At 39.2% G+C, this 27,504-nt stretch overlaps 1 protein-coding gene across 1 annotated transcript in view; it reads right to left on the bottom strand.

Moving 5' to 3' along the window:
• Positions 1 to 27,504, bottom strand: part of NECAB1 (N-terminal EF-hand calcium binding protein 1) — a 236,341-nt gene that overhangs the window by 171,258 nt on the left and 37,579 nt on the right. Inside the window, exon 3 of the mRNA XM_002710683.6 lies at positions 16,635 to 16,743. Coding sequence (XP_002710729.3) covers positions 16,635 to 16,743 — 109 coding nt within the window. The remainder of the gene's footprint in view (positions 1 to 16,634; positions 16,744 to 27,504) is intronic.

Here is a 27,504-nt window from a genome sequence, read left to right as displayed (position 1 = left end):
TACTTAGGCAGTGGCAGTGAAGACTGAAAAAATAAAAGGACAGATCTTTCTGGTGAATTGGATATGTAGAAAGAAACTGTCCAAGAATTGAGCACCATGTATCGAAAAGGGGTTACGATTATAATTTTATTGAATTGGTTTCATCCATTTAGTGACAATGGTGAGATAGAAAAGAGTATTGCACTTATGTGTATAAATAATTCACATAGATTCCTCAGTAGGCAGTTTTCATTCTGATCAGTAATTTTACCTCAGGCACTGTTTCTTGGCTAATGGTAAGAGAGAGTTAATTAAGATTAAGGGGGGGGGGGTGCAGCTTGCAGTGTCTGCATCCCATATGGGAGCTGGTTGGAGTCCCAGCTACTCCACTTCCAATCCAGCTCTCTGCTATGGCCTAGGAAAGCAGTGGAAGATGGTCCACATCCTTGAGCCCCTGCACCCATGTGGGAGACCCGGAAGAAGCTCCTGGCTCCTGGCTTTGGATCAGCATAGCTCCGGCCACTGCAGCCATCTGGGAAGTGAACCAGAGGCTGGGGAGACCTCTCTGTCTCAGCCTCTCTGTAATTCTGCCTTTCAAATAAAATAAGTCTTAAAAATAAAAATTAAAGGGTAACTCAAGCTCTTTATTGGGAGGAATAGATAACAAACAGAAAGTAATTTACGAGATATGATTAACCATAAAAAAAAGGTCTTAAGTAGTTTGAAATCAAAGGTCTTCATACACCTGATTCAACGAAACAGTAAAACTCTGCGAGTGCTCCCAAGAACAATGGAGAAAATAAGGCAAAAACAAATGGTAGAACAGAGGGAGTTAAGAGCACTAGATCTAAAACCAGAGATGAATTCCAGGTATACAGGTAGGACAGAGGGAAGGAAAATGTGCAAAGAATGGAAATAATGTCCACAGAAAAAAGAATAACATTTCTTCATTGTAGCAACTCCCACACTCTAAAAACCCTACATAATAGATATAAAAAGTAAAAAGATAAAGGCATCAATTAAGGCAATTACTTCTATGCTGTACATCCAAATATATCCTACTGCTACAGAGGATTAACCATTGTTTCCTCCAGAATAAAAGGCCTGAAAGTGATTTTTAAACTGGTGTTGGAATATTTTGATTTATGATATAAAAAGACAGCTAAAATAGGAAATCACACTGAAGTAGCATGATAATGAATAGAGTTTGAGTTTTGTTTTCAGACACACCTGAGAACATCTCAGGGCCTTACAGATACCATCTGTGTGGGCAGTTAATTTAACTTTCTTTTTCGGATTACTGAACTGTATCCTATCAATAACACTACCTTCATATTTGGCTTTTGGGAAGATGAAATGAGATGATACAAGTTAGTGTTTGGCACATAGTCACTCAATAAATGTGTTTTCTCAATCAATGATAAATTAAATATTTCCTTTAGAAGTTAATTTATTTTTGAAATAATGTCTACCTTGATACAAATTGGCTTGACTACTGTCTGTTTACATAAAATTAGCACTTCTTTTCTGAAACTATAACTAAGGATAAGCCATTTTCATGACATTGGAAAAAATCTTAAATTCTCTCCTTTATAAATCCCCCAAACTATGCTAGTCTTAATTATAAGGAGAAATTTGTTGGGTGATTCTGCACCCTTCCCCCATGGAGGAATTCTCTTACTCAATCCACGTTGTGGATTGTGAAGTGGCTTGATTTGGGAGGAATGGTCATGGTGCCAATGAAATATCTTCCTAGGAAAGAAAAGAATTTTAAAAGTATTCTCAGGAAATAAACTGTTGGTTTTTTTTCTTTCCATATTTTTGTGAGCCAAAGGAAGATATTCGGAGCAAGTAAATGAGTTTGTACAGTTATTAAAATGAAAGACACATCCAAACCATGGTTGAATAAGAAGTAATCTGATGACCATGTTAGTTCTCATGAACAAATGGAATCCATAGCTGGAGACCCTGTGATAGATTAGAGTGAATCCTGGTAAGCTGAAAAGACTACCATCCCTAAAACTGTGATAAACACAGTACCTGTTATAGGATGTAATCAAATCGTGCTTCCCTTAATCATGTGTATATAGTTCTTTTTAATTTTTAAATTCTCAGAGAAAACAAAGAAAGCAATATGTGAGAACCTCCCGGAATATCAAAACTAGATGAACGATTATGCTAAATGACCAAGGGAATAAAGAACAGATGTAAGTCTCAATTTTGGCTATGCCTAAAGAAATAAAGCCCTGGTACATGAAAAAGAGCAGAAATTGGCATCATCACAACCATTGTGCCTGTAAGAATGTAGGAAAGCAGTATCACTAGGAAAAGACACAATCAAAGGATGAGGTGAGGAAGGGTGAGAGAGAAAGAGCTTAGGACCCTGGACAGCTCAGAAGGACCAAGATGCCTGACACAGCAAAGCTTTCTCCCTGATTTCTGTCTTTTCAATTATGGAAAACTTTTGGTTTTCCTAATTCATCCCAAACCTGGGAGGAACTCTCTGGAGGTCAAGCTTCCCAAGCCATATGTGGTGCTGAAGAGAAGTCTTTGAGGTTGAGGAAGTGGTTATTTGATCTGTAGGAGGCTCACATTTTACTTGCCCAGGATAGATTCCCCTTTATTCTGAAACAACATTCTGGTTCCATTTCACATTGTATTTCCCAGAAAACAAACAGTGATTTATTCACAGATGGACACAAGATCCAAACTGGGCTAACATGATTCAAGATCAAGATTTTGATGGGACACATAATACAGAAAAGCAGTCTCTGAGAGCTTGCAAAGTTCCTGGCAATACGACCAGTGAGTTTCTAGTAATCATCTTGACCTCTCAGCCGTGTAGTCCACCAAGACATCAGCCAAAACAGTGAGAAGAGGAGTGATGGGAGATGGATTTCAAGCATCAGTGTTTGAGCAGCTAGCCCCAGCACACATGAAACCTATCTTTGGGTTTACCAGACAATTAACTGCTAACTGTTTCCTTAAGTCCACTTAATTTATATTTCTGTCACTCACAGCCAATAAAATTCTGTCTACTACGGTATTATTTGCCCTCTTGTGACTTCCATCAAGCAGAGCCTAGGAGAAGCAGAGGAAAATTCATCAAATGGAAATGTGATCTCTCCAGCTCTGTAGCTTTTGGCCAATTTGATACCATGCACCCCTCATTTGGCATACAAAATCACATTCTAAACCCCATGCATCTGTCTTGAAAACAGTGTAAGTCTATTGGCCCTATCTGCTTATGCCAAGAAGGTTACCTGGGCAGAGACCAGACCACCCCCTAGTTCCTATAGCTTAGCTTTGTTCATAGATAGAAAGAAATGTCTTATCTGGATTCTGAGTTCTCTGTTAGTTTCCTCTTGGCCAGTTTAGGCTATGCCTGAATATTTATAACACCCTTCTGCTAGGGCTCCTTAGCCATATCTGTACTGCTGGATCTCAGCCCTAAACATTCAGTCTGTCTACTCCACTGCAGCTTGATGTACTCTGGACATAGATTTTCACTTTGCTCTCTCTCTCTCTCTCTCTCCCCTCCCACCCCCTTCCCTCCTCCTCTTCCCTACTCTGTCTCCCTCTCTCCCTCTTCCTCTCTGTATCCCTTTAGTCCTCCATGTCCCTTTCTCCTCTCTCCCTCTCCCCCCTTCCTGTCCCTCTCCTCTCTCCCTCTCCCTCTCTCTGTCCCTTTCCCTCTTCCCCTCTCCCTCTCTCTCAATCCATTCTCACTTGTGTTCCTCAGCAAAACCATACTTGCTTAGCTAGCACCTGAGATTGTGGCCTGCTGCATTCTTCAGAATGGTGCTGCTTTCTAAGTCTTCAGTTCTAGTGGAAGATGATTTAGGTTGTGATAATACAAAGATCTCTCTTGTCTACTATTGGAATTGCAGTCAACTTTCTACCCACACTGTCATGCAGGCTGTGCTGCACACTCCTCAAACTAACCTATTGCTTATTCTATGAGTAATGACCTTGCCGTCTTTTTCTACTTCCCAGAAAATGTGTCTGCTTAAGCAGTAAGGAGGATAACTCAAGGAAGAAATTGGTTTCATTAAACAACTCTTCAAGCTTTTCAATTTCATTATTATGTAATAGTATAGGATAAGCAACATTTCAGGAGTAAAGTTCTGCCATCTGAAACAAATAGTCTTATATCATTACTTTTCAATTATTAAGGGAACTTATCTCATCATTGGTGCATGAAAACTGCTTTCAACTATTAGAAAGACATGTCATAAAATATTTGTATTCTGAATGGCCCTAAGAAGCAGAACTAAGTGGAAGTTTAGAAACACAAATTACAGTTTAGTTTAAGAAAGAGCTTTTTAAACTTTCAGAGGTAGCTCTTTCTGTAGGTGGTGATATTTTTGTTGCGTTAGTGTGCTTCAGTGATTGAACAAATACTGGGTTGAAATTTCAATGTTCAGCACCCAGAAATTATTTTATCTTGGAATAAAGATCTCTTGACCTGAATACATCAGTTATCTATTTCTGGTAACAGCCTGCACCTGAAGGCTGTGGGACCCCTGGCTGTATGCTCACTCTCTCAACCAGCAGCTAAACTTCCATCTGGCCTACCATGTGTTCTGCCTGACAACCTGGAACTTCCAAAACAATGCAATTGTTTTGGTCTCCAGGGGCATCTTTCTCTCTGTCTCTGTTGTGACTAACCCCAAAGAATTTATGCTGAATTCTTCATATCTCCCTCTAGCTGAGAAAGCTAGATATGCTGGTTTTCTGACATGAGTGAGAACACTTTTGGTGAACCATGGAAGTTTCCCCTGGACCTAATGATGGTCCCTGTTGTTATTCCTGCTTTCCATCTGGTATAGTGGTCTTAATTTGTAAGCTACCAAAGCACAGATTTAGCTTTTGCTATTTTTTTCCAAACTTAACTGTTGAGGAATCTGTATATTTTTTTCTGAATGCTAACTCTTATAAAAGTTGAAAAAAAAATGTAGTTTTCTAATGGAGCTGAAAGAGATACAATAAGGCTAACTAAAATGACTAGACGATTAACAATTATTTTCTTTTTTTCCTTTTAAATGAAGATTAAGCATATCTGACTCAGAAACAAGATATTTTTCTGCTTTCTTTCCAAATATTTTCAAAGTAGATATGTCAATTTCCAAACATGGCAAATATAAGGTTTTCAGTGAAGAGACTTAGGTTCCCAGATGGCAAAATGAACTGAATACTTAGAATATACTTTTGCAAGCAATAGAATTTACTCAAGTAAGTTCTAGAAAATGTAGTTATCAAATAGGTACTGATTTATGGAAGCTATGGTGAGGTTAAACTAGCAGACACTGAAAGGGGCAGGAACCAGGCAGCCGTAGGGACCTCAGTAGCAGACATGGACTCAACTGTCTCATTCCACCACAAACAATCCATCAGTGAATCTGACTGCTGAAGTCCAGCCTGTGTATGAGTTGGCTCCCTCAGGCCAGGCTATGCTCTGGATTAGGCTAGAGTAGTTGGGTAATATTGAGCAGTGGCAGGATTTGGAAGGACAGCATATTTTCTTAGAAGGTGTGTGGGAAGGAAAAAAATAATGGGCATATGTAGCACAATTGCTAAAGCAATTAAAACTTGTATTATGCAAAGATAAAAGTTATCACTTGCTTAAAGTAAAGCTCTGAAACTTCTGTGCCAGTGTTTGTATTGATTTTTTTAAAAGATCAAAGTCTGACATTGACACCTTTTTCCCCCAGTGGAATTTTATGAATATAATTTAGAAGCCTCTATCTCATATATGTTAGCTCCAAATTAGGTTGAATATCATTATGATCATTGAATACAAATTTTTTCTAATGCCAGAGAACAACTGGCAATAATAATTATTCCCTTAGATTTATTCTATAAGTCATGACATATATATATGTCCTTAATACCTTGAAAACCATGCCAAGTAATCCAAATTAGTAAATGTAAAAATAAAAATAGCAAAATCAGGCCAACAAAATCTATTGAGAATTTTGTTTTTCACTAATATTAGTAAATATAAATTGGAAAATCTGCAATTCTGGAACTATGCCTCTCAAGGAATGTGCTAAATGCAGATATTGTTAACACTTTAACAACAAGTATAATGAGCAAGAAATAATCAGCATGCATGATGAAGTATTAGCATCTGAACTTTCCAACATCTGAGAAACAAAGGGAGCCTCTGTTCTTTTTTCTCTCAAGTGTCATTTCTCAGAATGATAATGATTTCCTTTCTCTTATGTATAAACATTCTTCCCCAGCAGAGACCTAAATATTCAGCTAAAATCATCTGCAATCTTCTTCTGTCTTCACCCCTTTAAACTCGTCCTTCACTAGAGCCATAATCACCTACAAACAGCTTCCTTGGCCAACGGAATAAAGTTGAAGCTCTTTTGCAATCACACAATACAAATTCCTTCTTGGCTGGTTCATGTTTCCTCTCCAGACCCACATCCTTCCATTCTGAAGCTTATAGTTGGTGCTTCAGTAAAAATAAAATACCTGTTGCTCCCCTTCATCTTATGTTTCCAGGCTTTTTCTCATGCTGCTCCCTCTGGCTGGAATATTCTTCTTTCCCTGCTTCCTTTGCCTAGGTAATTTCTACTCTCCCATAATGACCCATCTTGTTTAAACAGCCTACCAAACTTCACCAACATTCCCTCCCTTGTAATACCAAAGTGTTCTGTGCACACATCACTCATATATTTTTTAACAGTGTTTTGAAATTATCAGTGAATCTATTTCTCACTAAACTATAAGCCAGTTCCATATTGTACCACCATACTATTATTTGCTTGATATACTGAATGTATAGATCAGAATTGAATTTCTTATACAATTACCCATTAATACTGTTTCTGAAAAAAATACTTAAGTCTCCTTATGAATTTTAAATTCCACAATGATCAAAAATTTACAAATTGGCTGTTTTATTTATTTGTTTTTTTGCATTGCTTTTCTTTTTTTTCTTTTTTTTTTTTAGTTAATATAAATTTCCAAAGTACAGTTTATGGATTACATTGGCTTTCTCCCCACATAATTTCCCTCCCACTCGCACCCCTCCCATCTCCTGCTCCCTCTCCCATTCCATTTACATCAAGATTCATTTTCAATTATCTTTATATACAGAAGATCGATTCAGTATATATTAAGTAAAGATTTCATCAGTTTGCACCCACACAGAAACACAAAGTATAAAAATACTGTTTCAGTACTAGTTATAGCATTACTTCACATTGGACAACACATTAAGGACAGATCCCACATGAGAAATAAGTACACAGTGACTCCTGTTGTTGACTTAACAATTTGACACTCTTGTTTATGGTGTCAGTAATCTCCCTAGGCTCTAGTCATGAGTTTCCAAGGCTATGGAAGCCTTTTGGGTTCACCGACTTCGACCTTATTCCGACAGGGTCATAGTCAAAGTGTAAGTTCTCTCCTCCCTTCAGAGAAAGGTACCTCCTTCTTTGATGGCCCATTCTTTCCACTGGGATCTCACTCACGGAGATCTTTCATTTAGGTCTTTTTTTTTTCCCCCAGAGTGTCTTGGCTTTCCATGCCTAAAATACTCTCATGGGCTTTTCAGCCCGATCCGCGTGCCTTAAGGGCTGATTCTGAGGCCAGAGTGCTATTTAGGACATCTGCCATTCTATGAGTCTGCTGTGTATCCCACTTCCCATGTTGGATCATTCTCTCCCTTTTTGATTCTATCAGTTAGTATTAGCAGACACTATTCTTGTTTGTGTGATCCCTTTGACTCTTAGACCTATCAGTGTGATCAATTGTGAACTGAAGTTGATCACTGGGACTAGTGAGATGGCATTGGTACATGCCACCTTGATGGGATTGTATTGGAATTCCCTGGCACATTTCTAACTCCAGCATTTGGGGCAAGTCAGATTGAGCATGTCCCAAATTGTACATCTCCTCCCTCTCTTATTCCCACTCTGATATTTAACAGAGATCAATTTTCAGTTAAAATTTAAACACCTAAGAATAATTGTGTGTTAATTACAGAGTTCAACCAATAGTACTAGAACAAAACAAAGAGAAAATACTAAAATGGATAAAGTATTACATTGTACATCAACAGTCAGGACAAGAGCTGATCAAGTCACTGTTTCTCATAGTGTCCATTTCACTTCAACAAGTTTCCCCTTTGGTGCTCAGTTAGTTGTCACCAATCAGGGAGAACATATGATATTTGTGCCTTTGGGACTGGCTTAATTCACTCAGCATGATGTTTTCCAGATTCCTCCATCTTCTTGCAAATGACCGGGTTTCATTGGTTTTGACTGCTGTATAGTATTCTATAGAGTACATGTCCCATAATTTCTTTATCCAGTCTACTGTTGATGGGCATTTGGGTTGGTTCCAGGTCTCAGATATTGTGAATTGAGCCGCAATAAACATTAATGTGCAGACAGCTTGTTTGTTTGCCAATTTCATTTCCTTTGGGTAAATTCCAAGGAGTGGGATGGCTGGGTTGAATGGCAGAGTTATATTCAGGTTTCTGAGGAATCTCCAGACTGACTTCCATAGTGGCTTAACCAGTTTGCATTCCCACCAACAGTGGGTTAGTGTCCCTTTTTTGCCACATCCTCGCCAGCATCTGTTGTTGGTAGATTTCTGAATGTGAGCCATTTTAACCGGGGTGAGGTGAAACTTCATTGTGGTTTTGATTTGCATTTCCCTGGTGGCTAGTGATCTTGTACATTTTTTCATGTATTTGTTGGCCGCTTGGATTTCCTCTTTTGAAAAAGGTCTATTGAGGTCTTTGGCCCATCTCTTAAGTGGGTTGTTTGTTTTGATGTTGTGGAGTTTCTTGATTTCTTTGTAGATTCTGGTTATCAACCCTTTACCTGTTGCATAGTTTGCAAATATTTTTTCCCATTCTGTCAGTTGCCTCTTCACTTTCCTGACTGTTTCTTTTACAGTACAGAAACTTCTTAATTTCATGCAATCCCAAGAGTTAATTTTGCATTTGACTGCCTGTGCTTCTGGGGTCTTTTCCAAGAAGTCTTTGCCAGTACCTATATCTTGCAGGGTTTGTCCAATGCTCTCTAATAATTTGATGGTGTCGGGTCATAGATTTAAGTCTTTAATCCATGCTGAGTGAATTTTTGTGTAAGGTGAAAGGTAGGGGTCTTGCTTCATGATTCTGCATGTGGAAATCCAATTTTCCCAGCACCATTTATTGAATAGACTGTCCTTACTCCAGGGATTGGTTTTGGATTCTTGATCAAATATGAGTTGGCTGTATATGTTTGGATTGATTTCTGGTGTTTCAATTCTGTTCCATTGGTCCATCCATCTGTTTCTGTACCAGTACCATGCTGTTTTGATTACAACTGCCCTGTAGTATGCCCTGAAATCTGGTATTGTGATGCCTCCGGCTTTGTTTTTGTTGTACAAGATTGCTTTAGCTATTCAAGGTCTCCTGTGTCTCCATATGAATTTCAGCATCATTTTTTCCAGATCTGAGAAGGCAGCCTTCAGTATCTTGATTGGTATTGCATTGAATGTATAAATTGCTTTTGGGAGAATGGACATTTTGATGATGTTGATTCTTCCAATCCATGAACATGGAAGATTTTTCTTTTTTTTTTGGTATCCTTTTCTATTTCTTTCTTTAAGGTTTTGTAATTTTCATCATAGAGATCTTTAACATCCTTGGTTAAGTTTATTCCAAGGTATTTGATTGTTTTTGTAGCCATTGTGAATGGGATTGATCTTAGTTCTTCCTCAGCCATGGCATTTCCTGTGTATACGAAGGCTGTTGATTTTTGCACATTGATTTTATACCCTGCTACTTTGCCAAAATCTTCTATGAGTTCCAATAGTCTCTTATAGAGTTCTTTGGATCCCCTAAATATAGAATCATATCATCTGCAAAAGAGGGATAGCTTGAGTTCTTCCTTCCCAATTTGTAACCCTTTAATTTCTTTTTCTTGCCTAATAGCTCTGGCTAGAACTTCCAGAACTATATTGAATAGCAGTGGTGAGAGTGGGCATCCCTGTCTGGTACCAGATCTCAGTGGAAATGCTTCCAACTTTTCCCCATTCAATAGGATGTTGGCCGTGGGTTTTTCATAAATTGCTTTGATTGTATTGAGGAATGTTCCTTCCATACCCAGTTTGCTTAGAGTTTTCATCATGAAAGGGTGTTGTATTTTATCAAATGCTTTCTCTGTGTCTATTGAGATAATCATATGGTTTTTCTTTTGCAGTCTGTTAATGTGGTGTATCACATTGATTGTTTTCTGAACATTGAACCATCCCTACATACCAGGGATAAATCCCACTTGGTCTGGGTGGATGATCTTTCTGATGTGTTGTTGCATTCTATTGGCGAGAATTTTATTGAGGATTTTTGCGTCTATGTTCATCAGGGATATTGGTCTGTAATTCTCTTTCAATACTGCATCTTTTTCCGGCTTAGGAAATAAGGTGATGCTGGCTTCATAGAAAGAATTTGGGAGGATTCCCTCTTTTTCAATTGTTCTGAATAGTTTGAGAAGAATTGGAATTATTTCTTCTTTAAATGTCTGGTAGAATTCAGCAGTGAATCCATCTGGTCCTGGGCTTTTCTTTGTTGGGAGGGCCTTTATTACTGTTTCAATTTCTGTCTCAGTTATGGGTCTGTTTAGGTTTTCTATGTATTCCTGGTTCAATTTTGGTAGGTTGCATGTGTCCATGAATCTACCCATTTCTGATAGGTTTCCTGTTTGCTGGCATACAAGTCCTTGTAGTAATTTCTGATGATTCTTTTTATTTCTGTGGTGTCTGTTGTTACATTTCCTTTTTCATCTCTGATTTTATTGATTTGGGTCTTTTCTCTTGTTTTTTTAGTTAGTTGGGCCAATGGGGTGTCAATTTTGTTTATTTTTTCAAAAAACCAGCTCCTCGTTTGGCTGATTTTTTGTAATTTTTTTTTTGATTCAATCTTGTTGATTTCTTCTCTGATTTTAATTATTTCTCTTCTCCTACTAGATTTGGGTCTGGTTTGCTGTAGATTTTCTAGATCCTTGAGGTGAATTAAAAGCTCATCTATTTGGTGCCTTTCCAATTTCTTGATGTAGGCACCTATTGATATAAACTTTCCTCTTAACACTGCTTTTGCTGTATTCCATAAATTTTGGTATGTTGTGCTGTTATCCTCATTTACTTCCAGAAAATTTTTGATTTCTCTTTGACTTTCTTCTATGACCCATTGTTCATTCAGGAGCATGTTGTTCAATCTCCATGTATTTGCATATGCTCTAGGGATTCCTGAGTTGCTAATTTCCAACTTCATTCCTTTATGGTCTGAGAAGCTGCATGGTATGATTGTAATTCTTTTGAATTTGCTGAGACTTGCTTTATGGCCTAGTATGTGGTCAATCCTAGAGAAGGTTCCATGTACTGCTGAGAAGAATGTAAGTGCTTTCTGTGTAGGATGAAAAATTCTGTAGATATCTGTGAGATCCAATTGGACTATAGTGTCATTTATTTATTTATTTTTTTGATAGGCAGAGTGGACAGTAAGAAAGAGAGAGACAGAGATAAAGGTCTTCCTTTGCTGTTGGTTCACCTTCCAATGGCCGCTGCGGCCGGCACGCTGTGGCCGGCACACCGTGCTGATCCGATGGCAGGAGCCAGGTACTTATCCTGGTCTCCCATGGGGTGCAGGGCCCAAGCACTTGGGCCATCCTCCACTGCACTCCCTGGCCACAGCAGAGAGCTGGCCTGGAAGAGGGGCAACTGGGACAGAATATGGCACCCTGACCGGGACTAGAACCCGGTGTGCCAGTGCCGCAAGGTGGAGGATTAACCTAGTGAGCCACGGCACCGGCCTATAGTGTCATTTAAATCTACTGTCTCCTTGTTGATCTTCTGTCCTGTTGATCTATTTCTGAGAGTGGAGTATTGAAGTCCCCCAGTACTACTGTATTGGGGTCTAAGTCTCCCTTTAAGTCACTTAACAGATCTTTCAAATAAACCGGTGCCCTGTAATTAGGTGCATATACTTTGATAATCGTTATATCTTCCTGTTGAATTGATTGATCCCTTAATCATTATATAGTGCCCCTCTTTGTCTCTCTTAACAGTTTTTGTGGTAAAGTTTATGTTGTCTGATATTAAGATGGCTATGCCTGTTCTTTTTTCATTTCTGTTGGCATGGTATATCTTTTTCCAGCCTTTCACTTTCAGTCTGTATGCATCTTTGTTGGAAAGATGTGTTTCTTGTAAGCAGCAAATAGGTGGGTTTTCTTCCATAACCCAATCAGCCAATCTGTGTCTTTTAACTGGACAGTTCAGGCCATTAACGTTAAATGTGACTATTGATAAGTAGTAACTTTGCCCTGCCACTTGCCAAAGATATTTTCTAATATATGTTTTGAACTTCCTGTGATCTTTTGCTGTGAGGTTTCCTTCCTTTACCTTCTTTCATATTGATGACCGTGTTTCTGTGTTTTTGTGTGTAACACATCTTTAAGCATCTTTTGCAGGGCTGGACGAGTGGCGACAAATTCTTTCAATTTCTGTTTGCTGTGAAAGGTCTTTATTTCACCTTCATTCACAAATGAGAGCTTTGCAGGATATAATATTCTGGGCTGGCAGTTTTTCTCTCTTAGTACCTGGGCTATATCTCGCCATTCCCTCCTAGCCTGTAAGGTTTCTGATGAGAAGTCAGCTGTGAGTCTAATTGGAGATCCTCTGAGAGTAATCTGACGTTTCTCTCTTGCACATTTTAGGATCTTTTCTTTATGTTTCACTGTGGTGAGTTTGATTACACTGTGTCGTGGTAAGGATCTCTTTTGGTCATTTTTTTTTCTTCTTTTTTATTTTTATTTTATTTTATTTAATGAACATAAATTTCCAAAGTACAGCTTATGGATTACAATAGCTTTCCTTCCCCATAACTTCCCTCCCACCCACAACACTCCCTTCTCCCACTCTCTCTCCCCTTCCATTCACATCAAGATTCATTTTCAATTATGTTTATATACAGAAGATCAATTTAGCATATATTAAGTAAAGATTTCAACAGTTTGCACCCACACAGAAACACAAAGTGTAAAATACTATTTGAGTACTAGTTATAGCATTAATTAAACACCTAAGAGTAATGTCGCTCCCCCTCTTCACGGAGGAACGACACAGGACCCTGCGCTGTTCTTTTGTCTGCTCGGCCCTTCCCGGGTTTGCTGCTGGTTCTTCCCGGGTTGGCTGCCCACCCTTCCACCTCCGTGGAAGGGCGGTGCCCCCTGCCACTTTCCCCACTTCCGTGGGGGAGCGGCACACCGCCGGCCGGCTCTCTCGGTGGCTGCTCAGATGTTATTCGGATGTTCCCCTTAGATGTTCCTGGTGCATGTTGTCTCTCTCCTCCTTTATAGTCCTCTTCCACCAATCCCAACTCTGCTACCCACACGCCGAGTACACTGCTCTCCTCCAATCAGGAGCGGGATCAGCTCCTGCAGGTTACTGGTTGAACTGGAGGCAGCTGTATAAAAGTTGTTTTTACTCCTCTCCCAGTGCCATATTGTGGGAGAGCAGATGCATAGAATAAGTCTTAATTCCAGTAACTTAGTCTAGTCCGAGTTGCTCCCCACAAGTAATTGTGTATTAATCACAGAGTTCAACCAATAGTTTTAAGTAGAACATAAAAAATACTAAAAGGGTAAAGTATTAAGTTTTTTTGTTTGTTATATAGTTATTTTATTATTTAATAAATGTGAATTTACAAAGTGCATCTTTTGTATTGCTGTGGCTCTCCCCTCCCCAACCTCCCTCCCTCCCTTGGCCCTCCTCTCTCCCACTCCCTCTCCCATCCTGCCCTTCATCGAGTTTCATTTTCAATTACCTTCATATACTGAAGATCAACTTAGTATATACTAAGCAAGGATTTCAACAGGCTGCACTCACACAACCGCACAAGGTATAGGGTATTGTTCGACTAGTAGTGTTGTTTTTAAGTTTCATAGTAAAACACATTGAGGACAGAGATCCTACGTGGGGAGCATGTACCCTGTGGCTCCCGTTGTTGATTTAACAATTGGCACTCTTATTTATGACGTCAGTTATCACCCGAGGCTCTTGCCATGAGCTGTCAAGGCTATGGAAGCCCCTTGAGTTCACCAACTCTGAACTTGTTTAGTCAAGGCCTTATCACAGTGGAGGTTCCTTCCTCCCTTCAGAGAAAGGCGCCTCTCTCCTTGATGGCCTGTTCCATCTGCTGGGGTCTTGTTCACCAGGATCTTTCATTTAGATTGTTTTTTGCCACCATGTCATGGCTTTCCATGCCTGTGAGACTCTCATGGACCTTTTAGCCAGATCTGAATGTCCCAAGGGTTGATTCTGAGGCAGGAGTGCTGCCATTCTATGAGTCTGCTGTGTGTCCTGTTTCCCCCGCAGGATCATTCTCTCCCTTTTAATTCTATCCTTCATTAGTTGCTTACACTGGTTTTATTTGTGAAATCTCATCGACACATACCCTATCTTTTTGATTGGTTGTGTATTTATACTTATCACTTTACCAAGTGCGCTGGCATTGGTACCTGCCTCCTTGGTAAGATTGAGTTGAAATCCCCTGGCACATTTTTAGTTCTGTCATTGGAGGTAAGTCCGAGTGAGCATGTGCCAACCTATATATCTCCTGCCTCTCTTATTCCCACTCCTATGTTTAACAGAGATCACTTTCTGTTAATTTTAAACGCCTAAGAATGATTGTGCATTGATTACAGAGTTCAACCAGTGGTCTTATGTAGAACAAACAGAGCAACAACAACAAGGGGTTCTATGAGCTTCCTGTACTAGGATGTCTCTGTCCTTCTCCAAACCTGGGAAATTTTCTGCTAGTATCTCACTAAAAAGGCCTTCTAATCCTTTCTCCCTCTCCATGCCTTCAGGAAGTCCTAGAGCCCGAATGTTGGGTTTTTTAATAGTATCCTGTAGATTCCAGACAATATTTTTTAGATTTCTAATTTCCTCTTCTTTTCTTTGGTTTGACTGTATACTTTCCTGTTCTCTGTGTTCTAAGTCTGATATTCTCTCTTCTGCTCCTCCCATTCTGTTTTTAAGGCTCTCTAATGTGTTTGTCATTTGATCTATTGAATTCTTCATTTCATTATGATTTCTCGTCACTATCACAGTTTCATGTTCTACTAGTTGTTTCATTTCATTTTGATTCCTCCTTAATATTTCATTTTCAGGAGAGAGATTTTCTATCTTGTCCATTAAGGATTTCTGTAGTTCAAGAATTTGTTTTTGAGAACTTCTTCACACTGAGGGCTGCATAAACTCTTTGTGTGGTCCCAGGGGTAGAGCAGACGAATACCCACAGGGGCCAGATTTCATACATCAACTACCCTCAATTCCACTCAGCTGTGTGGAATTACTTCCCAACTGAGTCAAAGAGAGAGAGAGAGAGAGAGAAAGTGAGCGAGAGAACAATCTGGGTGTGTCACCTTTGGCACATCCTTAACCCTGAAGAACCAAACAGAGCTCTCTGGCCACACCCATCACAGCCTCTAAGGATCCGTCAAAAGCAGACAGTCCACTTAATCTAGAGTCATAGTATAACGAGAAAAAGCACCACAGTGAAGAAACCAAAGAATATCTCCACAATGTCAAACAAACGCAGAAACCGAGGTAACAAGAAGAAGGAAGATACTATGATGCCCCCAAATGAAAAAGACACCCCAATTCAAGATTATGAAGATGATGAGATAGAAGAAATGCAAGAAGCAGATCTCAAATTGGCTGTTTTAAAAATATTCAGCAGCTTGAGGAAAGTGAATTTAATCTTTTAATTTTTTCTTAATAGCTTGCCTGAAGAACAAGTGTATTCATAGATGTAGCCCAAGAGCATTTTCTTGGCATGCTGTCTCACTGCCTGGAACTAGCACCACACTTTGCCAAAAGCAAGATAATGATTGTTCAAGCAGTAGTCACACTTATGGGTCTCAAGGCATGACTGGAATGTTTTTTTTTTTTTCACATAAAAATAATGTGTTTTGGTTCATTTACTCAAAACAAGCAGCATAATTCAGTTGTTCAATATCTTGGAACTCCTCATTTTTGTATATTTTTAAGCACAATGAGTATATAAATAGAACACTCTTATATGTTACATTAATGTAGAACAGTCATAAGTGTTACATTAATGTAAAAGAGAGATGTATTAGGGGAAAATATGGGAAGATCATTGTATGCTTTGACTACTCAGGGGTAATTCTGTGTCCTGAATTACTTGCATTTCTTAGCTTACAATGATTTGGAATTGAGCACCTGAATTGTCCAGATAACAGCTAGAATACCCCTATTTCACTCTGAAAAGTATCATCTAAGAACAAGTTTTAAACAAAGCAAATTAATATGACACCTAAGTAACAAAGCAAAATTCCACTTGCTTATTAATGAGAGAATTATTTATATTCTCTCCTTTTGTTTTACATTCCTCAAAAAGGAAATGATCTAAAACTACTTTAGGAAATCTCCCTGAAGATTATTCTGTTTTTCAGAGCATTTCAATTATTAAAGAGGGGTTATCTCAGAATTAAACTTAGGTAAGCATTACAAAATGTGCACACTACATCTTTCTTCTTTCGTCTTCATGGGCATGTGCTCATTCACGCTCTCTCTACCTCAATTACAGAATCTAGTGTTAAAAAAATCCTTACTTAGTATTATGGGTATCGATGGTATGGAAGAGCTCATGTAATTCTTCTCCACTGAGAACGCCATCCGCAAAATAGGCTTTGAATTCTTCAAAGGATAATTTTCCATCATCTGAAATGTAAGAACAGAATAGAAGCACATCATTTAAATTTTATAATTTGTTCTATCTTTTGATTTTTAAAACTACCCAAATGCTTGTGCCCATTTATTTGCACATGTATTCAATAAGAAAGAACAGTTCATAGTGTTAAAAAGATAATGTAACATATCTTTATTCCACATAGACTGCTGGCATGTATACTCAGATGAAATGTATGTATGGTTTTGGGTCTTTTTTGGTTCATTGATTCATGTGACAGATGTTTAACATCTAATTTGCCAATTGATTAGCCACAATAAAGGGATATCTATATAACCTAATGAAGATTCCAACAAAAAGTCAATTATTTAGTTGCTTTGTCTTCATAGTACCAAGCAAATATAGGACTTAGCAGATTGCAAGGTCAATGCTAAATGTTTAGTAATTGTATACTGATTGAGTACTTAATGAGAATGTCAGAGTTTTTATAATTGTCTAATAAATGCTGTTCTTTCCTATACCCTTTAAAAATGAGCACTTTTTAAAATTTTTGTAAGATTTATTTATTTGAAAGGCAGAGAGACAGAGAGGTCAGGGGATGGGGACAAGGTGGGTTGTAGGGGTGAGAGAGGGGAAGAGAGGGAGGGAGGGAAGGAGGGAGGGAGGGAGGAGAGAGAGAGGGGGAGAGGGAGAGAGGGGGAGGGGGTGGAGGGGGAGAGGGGGAGAGAAGATCTTCATTTGCTGGTTCACTCTTTCACACAGTGCCCACAATAGCCTATACTGGCCAGCTCAAAGCCAGGCACTGTCCTAAGTGTATCGTCAGGAAGCTGGATTGAAAGCAGAGGAACTGGAACTCTGCTATGGGATGCAGGTGTCCCAAGCAATGGCTTAACCTGCTGCACCACAGCCCCTACCCCACCAATGAGTACTTTAAAACCAAATGTGCCGGCGCCGTGGCTCACTAGGCTAATCCTCCACCTTGCGGCGCTGGCACACCGGGTTCTAGTCCCGGTTGGGGTGCCAGATTCTGTCCCGGTTGCCCCTCTTCCAGGCCAGCTCTCTGCTGTGGCCAGGGAGTGCAGTGGAGGATGGCCCAAGTACTTGGGCCCTGCACCCCATGGGAGACCAGGAGAAGCACCTGGCTCCTGCCTTTGGATAGGTGCGGTGCGCCGGCCGCAGCGCGCCAGCCGCTGCAGCCATTGGAGGGTGAACCAACGGAAAAAGGAGGACCTTTCTCTCTGTCTCTCTCTCTCTCTCACTGTCCACCACTCTGCCTGTCAAAAAAAAAGAAAAAAAAAACAAATGTATTTTACTTATGTGGACACAAAAGGGAAACAATCTGAAAACCCACTAAGCAGAGGTAGAAGTGCAGATATAAGTATATTACACAGAACATAGTAAGTGCCACAAAACACGGTATTTTAAAGGTATGTCAGTTTGCGTAATAAAAGACTATTTTCTTTTGGGGACAGGCAGGATTTTTAGTAGCATTTACACCTGATTTTGAATAACAAGTTCAAACAACAGGTAAAATCTAGATGAGCAGAGACTGAAGAATCATATTAGTAGAAGGTACAGGATTTGTACAACACAGCAAATCTGGAGGAATGGATGGACGTGAAAGGAAAGGAAAATATCCTTTCCTCCTGTGCAAGGAGCTCGTTTGTCAGTTCTGCTGGACAAGCTGCTGATCCTTGCTGTTTACAATGAGGAAACCCAGGTCTGAGGAGGAAGGAATTTGCTCAGGGTCACAAAACCCCATAATGTGCTTCTACTAACAACACAGTCTGAACAATGCAGACTTTGAGTAGAAGAAGGCATGATTTTATAGGATTAGATCAGAACAATTCATTTAGAGAACTTTTTTCTTTTTCAAAAGGTGGCTCATAGACTGCCTAGCATGCTGTTAAAATGCAGGTTTCTGGGCCCTACCAGAGAATCAGAATTTCAAAGACAGAACAGAGGGATGAGCAGACAAGAAATCTGGATTTTTAGTAACTGTGTGATTCCTCCTTGCATGAACGCCTGAAAGGTACTTATAGAAAGGACATTGACCTAACCATTGAATTACTTAAATTTTCCATTAAAGACTTAGAGATTTTAACATATTCAAAAATCTTTATTTGTGAAATATAAATGTATACACTATTGAGAGTTTTGAAATTGTATTTCATTTTGTTTTTTGACTGAATAGGTACCATAAGCCAATCTTCCAGTTAGTTCTTGCCAATAGTTAACTGGGCAAGCAGAGCCTTCAAGATGGCAAAACTCCAGATCTGGATCAAAGCACAGACCAGAGAAGCAGAGCTCAGCCATTCAAATGCCATAGCAACCAATAAGAAACAAGGTTTAATCCACCTGGCTCATCCACTGTCTAATGTAGTGCTTCTGTTTTAAGATGAGTTATTTTAGTTTCATGCCTCACAGACTATTTTAAACTTCAGTACCATGTCTCCTGGACTAGGCTCTGGTAGTGTTTTCCACTGTGCATCTCCTTTCCTTGATAAAAAATACATTGCCAGGTTGGAGAATTGGATACAAACTAGATCTAGGTATTGGTCAAAGAGAGAAAGGGAGAATTTTTCACCTACCATTTTAAAATGAAAAGAATGAAAGAAAAAAAAAAAAAACAGAAACCAACCCAGTATTTGTAGTGTTACCCCTATGACATGTAATGAATGAATATATACATGCTGATGATGGACTATTTTTTCCTTGGTAAGCAGTTAATAGTTCACTGGTGGGCTGAACTAGGCTGTTACAGAACCCTGAGGGCAGAGTGGGCCTCTGCAACACTGCACTACACTTATGATAAGTAAGCAATTTCAAGCAATAATGCACATACTGTCAAATAACAACATTGACTAAACAATGCTCAGATCATTCTACAAGGTGAAAAGCCTTAAAAATAAACCTTATTTGAAAAAATGTAAAGAGAAAAAAGAGAGGCACTGAATTACAGTCCTGGCTTGAAGGATGGAAAGCACTCTGCAAGTCTGTTTCTACCACATACAGGACTCCTGCTGCCTTGCTGTTGGACAAACAAATACAAAGAATTACTTTTGCATAGTTCTAGACTAGTATCTTAATGTCAAACAAAAGTGTTATATTTTTAAAGAGAAAGGAGGGGGGAAATCCCCTTGTAACATGAGTCTGTATAACTATGAATTTTCATTAAAACATTTTATTTTGACTTCAATCTTCCTGCTGATATTTTATTTTGAAATTGAGTGACACAGTTAAAGATGACATCTACTGGTATAGCTCACAGAAGAGCAAATACTATGGCGTTAAATTTCCTACAACAGTGGGTAAAGCTGCCACCTACAGTGCCAGCATCCCATATTGGTGCCATTTTGAGTCCTGGCTGCCCCACTTCTGATCTAGCTCCCCGTTAATGTGCCTGGGAAATTAGTGAAAGATGGCCCAACTTGGGCCTCTGCATCCATGTGAGAGAAACTACTGAAACTTTTAGCTCCTGGCTTCTGCCTGGCCCAACCCTAGCCATTGTGGCCACTTGGGGAGCAACCCAGCAGATGGAAGATTTCTGTCTCTCTCTCTCTCTCTCTCTGCCTCTGCCTTTTCCTCTCTGTAACTCTAATTTTCAAATAAATAAATAAATCTTTTAAAAGTTTCCTATGATAATAAATTTTAAATTTACCACCAATAGATTTTTCAGCTTTTTCTATTAAAACTATGCTTTGTATGAGTTTCTCCTAAATACACTTGGCTCCTCTCTGCCTTTTTTTTAAGTTGTTATCACCTTATATTATAAACTCCATTAATGTTTTAGAAATGTAAGCAGCAAAGTGCAGCTGCTTAGAGCACTACCTTAGAATTAAAAAAAAAATCTTGAGTCTTAAAATCGAGGGTTTCCATTTGATAGACAAACACTTTCACCCATTTATTCATCAAATATTTATCAAGATCTTACTAGGTGTCAAACATTGTAGTTTATGCTAAGAATATATGTAGACAAGCCCTGGGGCTGGCACTTGCACAACAGGTTAAAGTCCTGCCCTAGAGCATCGGCATCCCATTTGGGTGCCAGTTTGAGTGCCAGCTGCTCCACTTCCAATCCTGCTCTCTGCTATGGCCTGGGACAGCAGTGAAGACCAAGTGCTTGAGTCCTTACACCTATGTGGGAGACCCAGAACAGGCTCCTGGCTCCTTGCTTCGGATCAGCTCAGCTTTGGCTGTTGTGGCCATTTCAGGAGTGACCCAGCAGATGGAAAAGCTCTCTCTCTGTCTCTGTCTCTGCCTCTCTCTGTAACTTTATCTTTCAAATAAATAAAATAAATCTTTTAAAAAAAAGAACATATGTAGACAAGTCCTTAGGGATCTGACCACTATGAAGAAGGACATAGCAAATGTATAGCCAAGTATATATATTATGGTAAGGGCAATTCTAGGGGCGTAAGTTGATGTGATGTGGCACGGAGAAGGCTTCTTATCAGAAATGATGCTTATGATAGGACACAAATTAAAAATTGAGATTATTGAAGCACTATCTTTAAAAAGAAAAATTATTCCAGATAAGGAATACAAATGTAGAGGGTAAAAAAGCATATGGATTGGAAATTTAAAGAAAAATAAGTATCCTCAAAGAGGATATATTTGGAAGGAAGGAGGAAAAGTCAAAGCATTAGACACAAAGAGGCAGTGTCATCAAAAGCTCCAAAAATCATGGTATGGAGTTTTGAATGTATTCTAAGAGCACTCAGGAGCCATTGTTATACTTAAGAGAGCTCACTGGGGTTGTATCAGGTAGAATGGATTGGAGAAGACACATCCTGATAAGAGAACATTGTAGAATTCTAGGCAAAAATCAGAGGTGACAGAAATTTTGACAATGACAGTAAAAACATGGAGAAGTAAAAGTATTTTTTATCTGTTTTGAAAACAGAATCAACAGGAATTCAAATACGAATCTCACTCCTCAGGGTAAAGCAATAGCTGTCACCATTCACTGAGAGAGAATACTGGGGGAGAAGGCATGTGAAATTAGAGGTGTCTATGGAATAAGCAGAGGCACCCAATGGGCAGTAAGGTGATATTACTCTGGTAAAACTGAAGGGAGGCTGGGGATTGAAATGCAGGCTTAGGAGTCAGTAACACTTGGTAAAGGAGTTCCAAGAGTCAGGGAGTTCTCCTAAGGAGAATATCTACAGAAAGAAACAAAAGAGCCCAGAACAGACTTTGGAAATACCAATTGACTTCTTTAAGGCTAGATTTCATAAATACTTGGCTATTTCATGAATTAAATGAGAGGCTGCATAGAAAACACCTCACATACTGCCTGGCCCAGAGTTCAGAGTTCAGCAATGGCAGACACAGACTTTGTGATTCAGTCTTTCTCAGTGACAATCATTCATATACTTTAAATTCCCATTTTTTATTTTTCCTTTAAAAGTACTTAATTGAAAACATATAGAAAATGTGTGCTGAATATGCAGAAATATGAGAGACATTTAAATTTATGTACTTATTTATTTTTAAAGACTTGTTTATTTATTTGAAAGGCAGAGGTAGAGAAAGAGAAGGAAATGAGAGAGATCTTCCATTCGCTGGTTCACTCCCCCAGTGGCCACATCAGCTGGGGCTGGGCCAGGCCAAAGCCAGCAGCCATGATCTTCTTCCAGGTCTCACACATGACTACAAGCGCCCAAGCACTTGGGCTTCCTTCTATTGCTTTCCCCGGCACATTAACAGGGAGCTGGATTGGAAATGGAGCAGCTGGGACTCGAATCAGCACCCATATGGAATGGCAGGATTGCAGGTAGAGGCCTAACCCACGCCGTAGCACTGGCCCCCAAATTTATTTTCTTATCAGATTTTGTAGATGTAAAAATTTATGCTTCTGTTTAAAAGGCTCTCTGTGATAGTCAATTTTAGGTATTTACTTGACTGGGTTACGGATACCTAAAATTCTGGAAGCATGGTTTGGGGTGTGTCTGTGAGGATGTTTGCAGAGGAGGCTGGACTTCTGTGTGAGTCTCAGTGGACTCAATGGAGAACACGGGGCTTTAGCAAGGGCAGAGACCACCTGTTGAGCTAGCAGGGAAAAGGAAACACAGAGGTGAACTGGTCTCCCCCAGAGGAGCTGCAACACCTTGTCCCTGTCTTGGATGAAGACATCCAGGCTCTCTGGCATTTGAACCCTGGGACTTACACCAGGGATTCCCAACCTAGGTTCTCAAGCTTTTGGACTCAAAGTCAGACTTACACTAAGCACTCAGTTGGTTCTGAGAGGAGCAGAATCTCAGCCTCCAGCCTCTAGGCAACCCATGCGTCACCAGAACACACGGACCCACTCACTCATAAGTCATATATTTTATTAAACTTAACATACCAAATTTCTGTAAAATATACATATCATCCATTACAAGTCATTTAATATCATTGTCCATCAACTTTTTTATCTCTAAATGAAAGTTGACCCCATCCTGATCTTCTAATATTATATATTTATTTGAAAACACCTTATCAACAATACATAAGTAAAAATAGAAATCTTTCAGTTTCAGTTCCAACATGGAAAGATGTTACATGTTGCCATCTATGCCCCCAGAACAACAACAACAAAGCTGAGATTCTCAGATTTTCCTTAGACCCAGAAGAGAATTGAGGTCACAGGGCAAGCTGCTACTGAAACTGCAGGCAGACAAGAAACCAGAGAAGCACAGCCAGGAGCTGCTCACACGTGGCAGAAGCCACGGGAGCCAAGAGCTGACAGAAACACTAAATGGTAATTTGGATGAGCGGCTGGGAGCTGCGTGTGGCATGGGAGTGCCATCTTACAGGCTGCAGCCTTTGGGAAGCCTTCATGCTTTGATGGGTTTTACCTCTAGGAGCCTCTCCAGGTTCTCACAGTGAGAAAGCAAGAAAGGACCCCTTGTGGTTCCAACAGGGGTCTGGGCACAGAAGCAGTGAAATGTGCCAAGTGTCCTCTAGAACTGTCCATGGCAAATATTAAACCAGAGACCTACCCCACCTGAAGGAAGAGTTTCCCCCCACTGCACCCCCCAGCACGAGCCTTCCTCATTCTCCAAGGCAGGGAGCATTAAGAAACATCTGCAGAAGTGACAGCCCAGGGACATGGGTCACCAAAAGACTAAGATTTAATAAGACTATAGAACACATCTGCTCCCCTACTCCTTAGCAGCACACCAGCTGGACGCTTCTATGATAAAGGTAAATTAGAGTTGAAAGATTTGTCAGACTCAGTCCCACTGAGGAGGAGTAATTAGGGAAGCTCAGTCAACAGACAAAAAGATAAGAGGAATCTGCAGCCTCTGGAACCTACAACTGGAATAAATATTAAACATAGTCCAACCAAATGAGTTGAACATAACTCCTCACCCCAGAGGCCTATTAATCTCAGTGGCTGTTACCTGAAACATCAAGTCTCTTTCATAAACAGGCTACAGTGAAAGTTTTGAATCCACACGGGTCCGAGACATCCCTATCACTGCCCCAGCTATGAATCAGGCAGCCCCAGGGACTCCCTGTGTCAGGGACTCCCTGTCTCACGGTATCTGGGATCCTCTCCAGCTGCTCCAGCTTGCATCCCACATCCGTCTGCTCAGCCACTCCAACTCATCTCCCACCTATCTCCCTCCCCCCTGCCACAAGTTCCCTAAAAAGCCCCAGCATCACACACAAGCCCCAAGCTCCTCTCTCTCTCTCTGAGGCTGCCCCTGGCAGCTCTTTGCCCTAATCAAACTCTTTCTTTGCTCAGCATGGCCTTGGTTGTCGTTCTCAGTCATGGTTGAAAACCCTAACAGTTACAAGTCATGCTAAAACAGAAGGGGAAATCACAGTCCGAAGAGACAAAATATGCATCATAATCAGACTCAGATTTGACACAGATGTGGAAGTTACCAAACAAGAAGTTTAAAATAACTATGATTAACATGTTAAGGACTCTAAAACAAAAAGTAGACAATATACAAAAGAGATAGGTAATGTATGCTAACAGATGAGAACTCTAAAAAAAAGAACAGAAAATCAAAAATTTATTTTTAAAAACTGAACAGAAATGAAGGTTACCTTTACTAGGCCCATCAACGGATTAGCACGGCCAAGGAAAGAATCAGGGAGCTTAAGGATGGGTCAATGGGAATGGCAGGGTTTCCCCTCCCTCATGAAATTTTAATCTTGTTTCTGTGAGCCTTTAAAATTATTATTTATGGGGCTGGCACTGTGGTGTAGTGGGTTAAGCCAACATCTGAGTAACCAGTTCAATTTCTGGCTGCTCTGCTTCTGAACCAGCTCTCTGCTAATGGCCTGGGAAAAGCAGCAGCAGATGACCCAAGCGCTCGGGCCCCTACTATACACATGGGATACCTGGATGAAGCACCTGGCTCTTGGCTTTGGCTTGGCCAAGCCCCGTCTATTGTGGCTATCTGGGGAATGAATCAGCAGATGGTAGATTCATTCGTCTCTGTAACTCTGCCTTTCAAATAAATAATTTTTTTAAATTTAAAAGAGTAAATTATTATACTTTCAAGATACTGACTTTATGAAACTAATGCATAGCAAAAAAAAAAGAAGAAGAAGAATGAGAAAAATGAGAAAACAAGCAAAAGCAGATCAGAATATCCAGAATATCCAAAACTCTGGGAAAACTCAAAAGGTAATTGAAATACAAAAAGAGAGTATGGAGCATGAGAAATACTTGAAGTAACAATGGCCAAGAATTTTCCAAAATCAATGATAGAACCAAACTACAAATCCAGGAATCTCAGAAAGTACAAAAGAGGAAAAATCCTCTCCTATCACATCCTAAAAAGAATCAGGGGCATATTGAAATACATAATATTCAGACTGCAGAATGTCAAAGACAAAGAGGAAATTTAGAAAGAAATGGAGAAAAACAACATTGATAATTATGAACATCTAATTTATAAAGGACCAAGAAAAAGAATTACAGTTACACTGGATTTCTTGTCAAAAACTAAGCTGGCAATAAAAGATGGTAGTGCAACATTTAAAGCACTGAAAGAAAACATTACAACATAGAATTATATATCCAGTAAAATTATTCTTCAAAGCTCAAGGTAAAACAGACTTTTTAGACAAAACTGAAGGCATTTGTTGGCAGCAGAATTGCCCTGTAAGAAATGAATTTCCTACAGGTGAAAAAAGAGAGTACAGTAAGAAACTAAGATCCATGTAAATCAAATCACAGAAGGAACAAATGAGAGTAAAATAAAATACTGTACTCTTCTTACTCTGAATGAATCTGAGATAACTGTATAAAGTACTCATAAAAATGCACATAAAATAGTGATTTTAGCAAATGGAGAAGTAAAATGAATTATGCATATGAATATCAAATGGAACAGAAGAAATAACTGGTAATAATTGAAAGATTCCTGTTTAAAGGTACCTATGTTACTCATGAAGAGGTACAGTATTATTTAAGGTAGATTTAGATTATTTAAAATGTTTATAGCAACTATTAAAATTTTCAAAAAGAAATACAACATATTGGATTTTCTTAAAAAGGGGATAAAATAGAATTGTATAAAACACTAATTTAAGCCAGAAAAGTCTGGAAAAGAAACAAATAGTTCAACTAGTAAAAAACTACAAACATGTAGATATTAACCAAAGAATAGCAATAACCACTTCAAATATGAATGTCATTTATACAGAAATTAAAAGACAGATTATCAGTGATTAAAACAAAAGATCTAATTATATTTTTTCTACAAAAAATTCAAACATTCAGAGATATGGAGAAAGATATACTATAATAGTAATTAACATAAAGCTGAGGTTGCTATATTAATTTTAGACAAAGTATATCTCAAAACATAGAAAATTAACATTTTATCATTATATTATATACACAAATATCCATATTTGTTCTTATATATATAGGTTCTATATATTTGTTCTATACATATGTTATATATTATTATAACCATCACCATCATTATAACTGTATATTTCCATATCACTCTTCCAGTAATATATAGCCAAGCATATAGAAAGTCAGTAATGACATAGTTGAGCTGAACATCAAGATACAGGGCTCTTCAAAAAGCTCATGAACAATGTATATTATGAAAAATCTATGCATAGATTATCAAAAGGAACTTATTTTTTAATTTCATTTTGCATGAACTTTTCAAAGTACCATTTTGTAGAATTTTTTTTCCAACAATAGTAGAATACACAAGTAAGCTGACATGGAAAAATAACCAAGATATGCTATATTACGGGCCCCAAAAATGTTCCTTAACATATTGAGGTATAGAACTCATACAAAGTATGTTCTCAGGCTACAGGGGAAGTAAACTAGGGATGGATAACAGAAAGATAGCTAGAAAATCATCCAAGATAGCAAAATAGGAAGGAAGTTTACTGCTCTAGCCTAGGGGAAGGTGGTTAAAAAAAGGCTGGAGAGAGTAAAATCTCAGGAAAGAGTTAGGGAAAAACTGTACAGGAAACTCCATGCAAATTAGAGGGACACTGTGGATCTACATGGAGGGTGCAGATGTACACAACTCAGGACTCCAGCAGCCAAGAGCCTCAGCACCACCTTTGGAGAGTGAGGTGAGACCAGACTGCAGTAGCCCAAACCACTGTTGATAAAGCTGAAGGAAGAGCCTGGCATGAATCCAGTTTGGAGCCTTCTGTGGGACAGTGTACCTGCCAACCTAGAGGGAAAAAAAAAAGGAGGCACATTTCCCTCTCCTTAACCACCAAGCACTGGCATCTTGTAACTACTGAGAGAGGGTAGGCACCATTTTGGCCAAACATTAAGAGCTGCATCAGCT

The sequence above is a fragment of the Oryctolagus cuniculus genome, chromosome 6 (genome assembly GCF_051225735.1).
Source record: "Oryctolagus cuniculus isolate XC-2025 breed Fujian yellow rabbit chromosome 6, ASM5122573v1, whole genome shotgun sequence".
NCBI classification, from domain to species: Eukaryota; Metazoa; Chordata; class Mammalia; order Lagomorpha; family Leporidae; genus Oryctolagus; species Oryctolagus cuniculus.
Note: the sequence above shows the minus strand (reverse complement) of the source record. Positions and strands in the feature narration are given on the sequence as shown.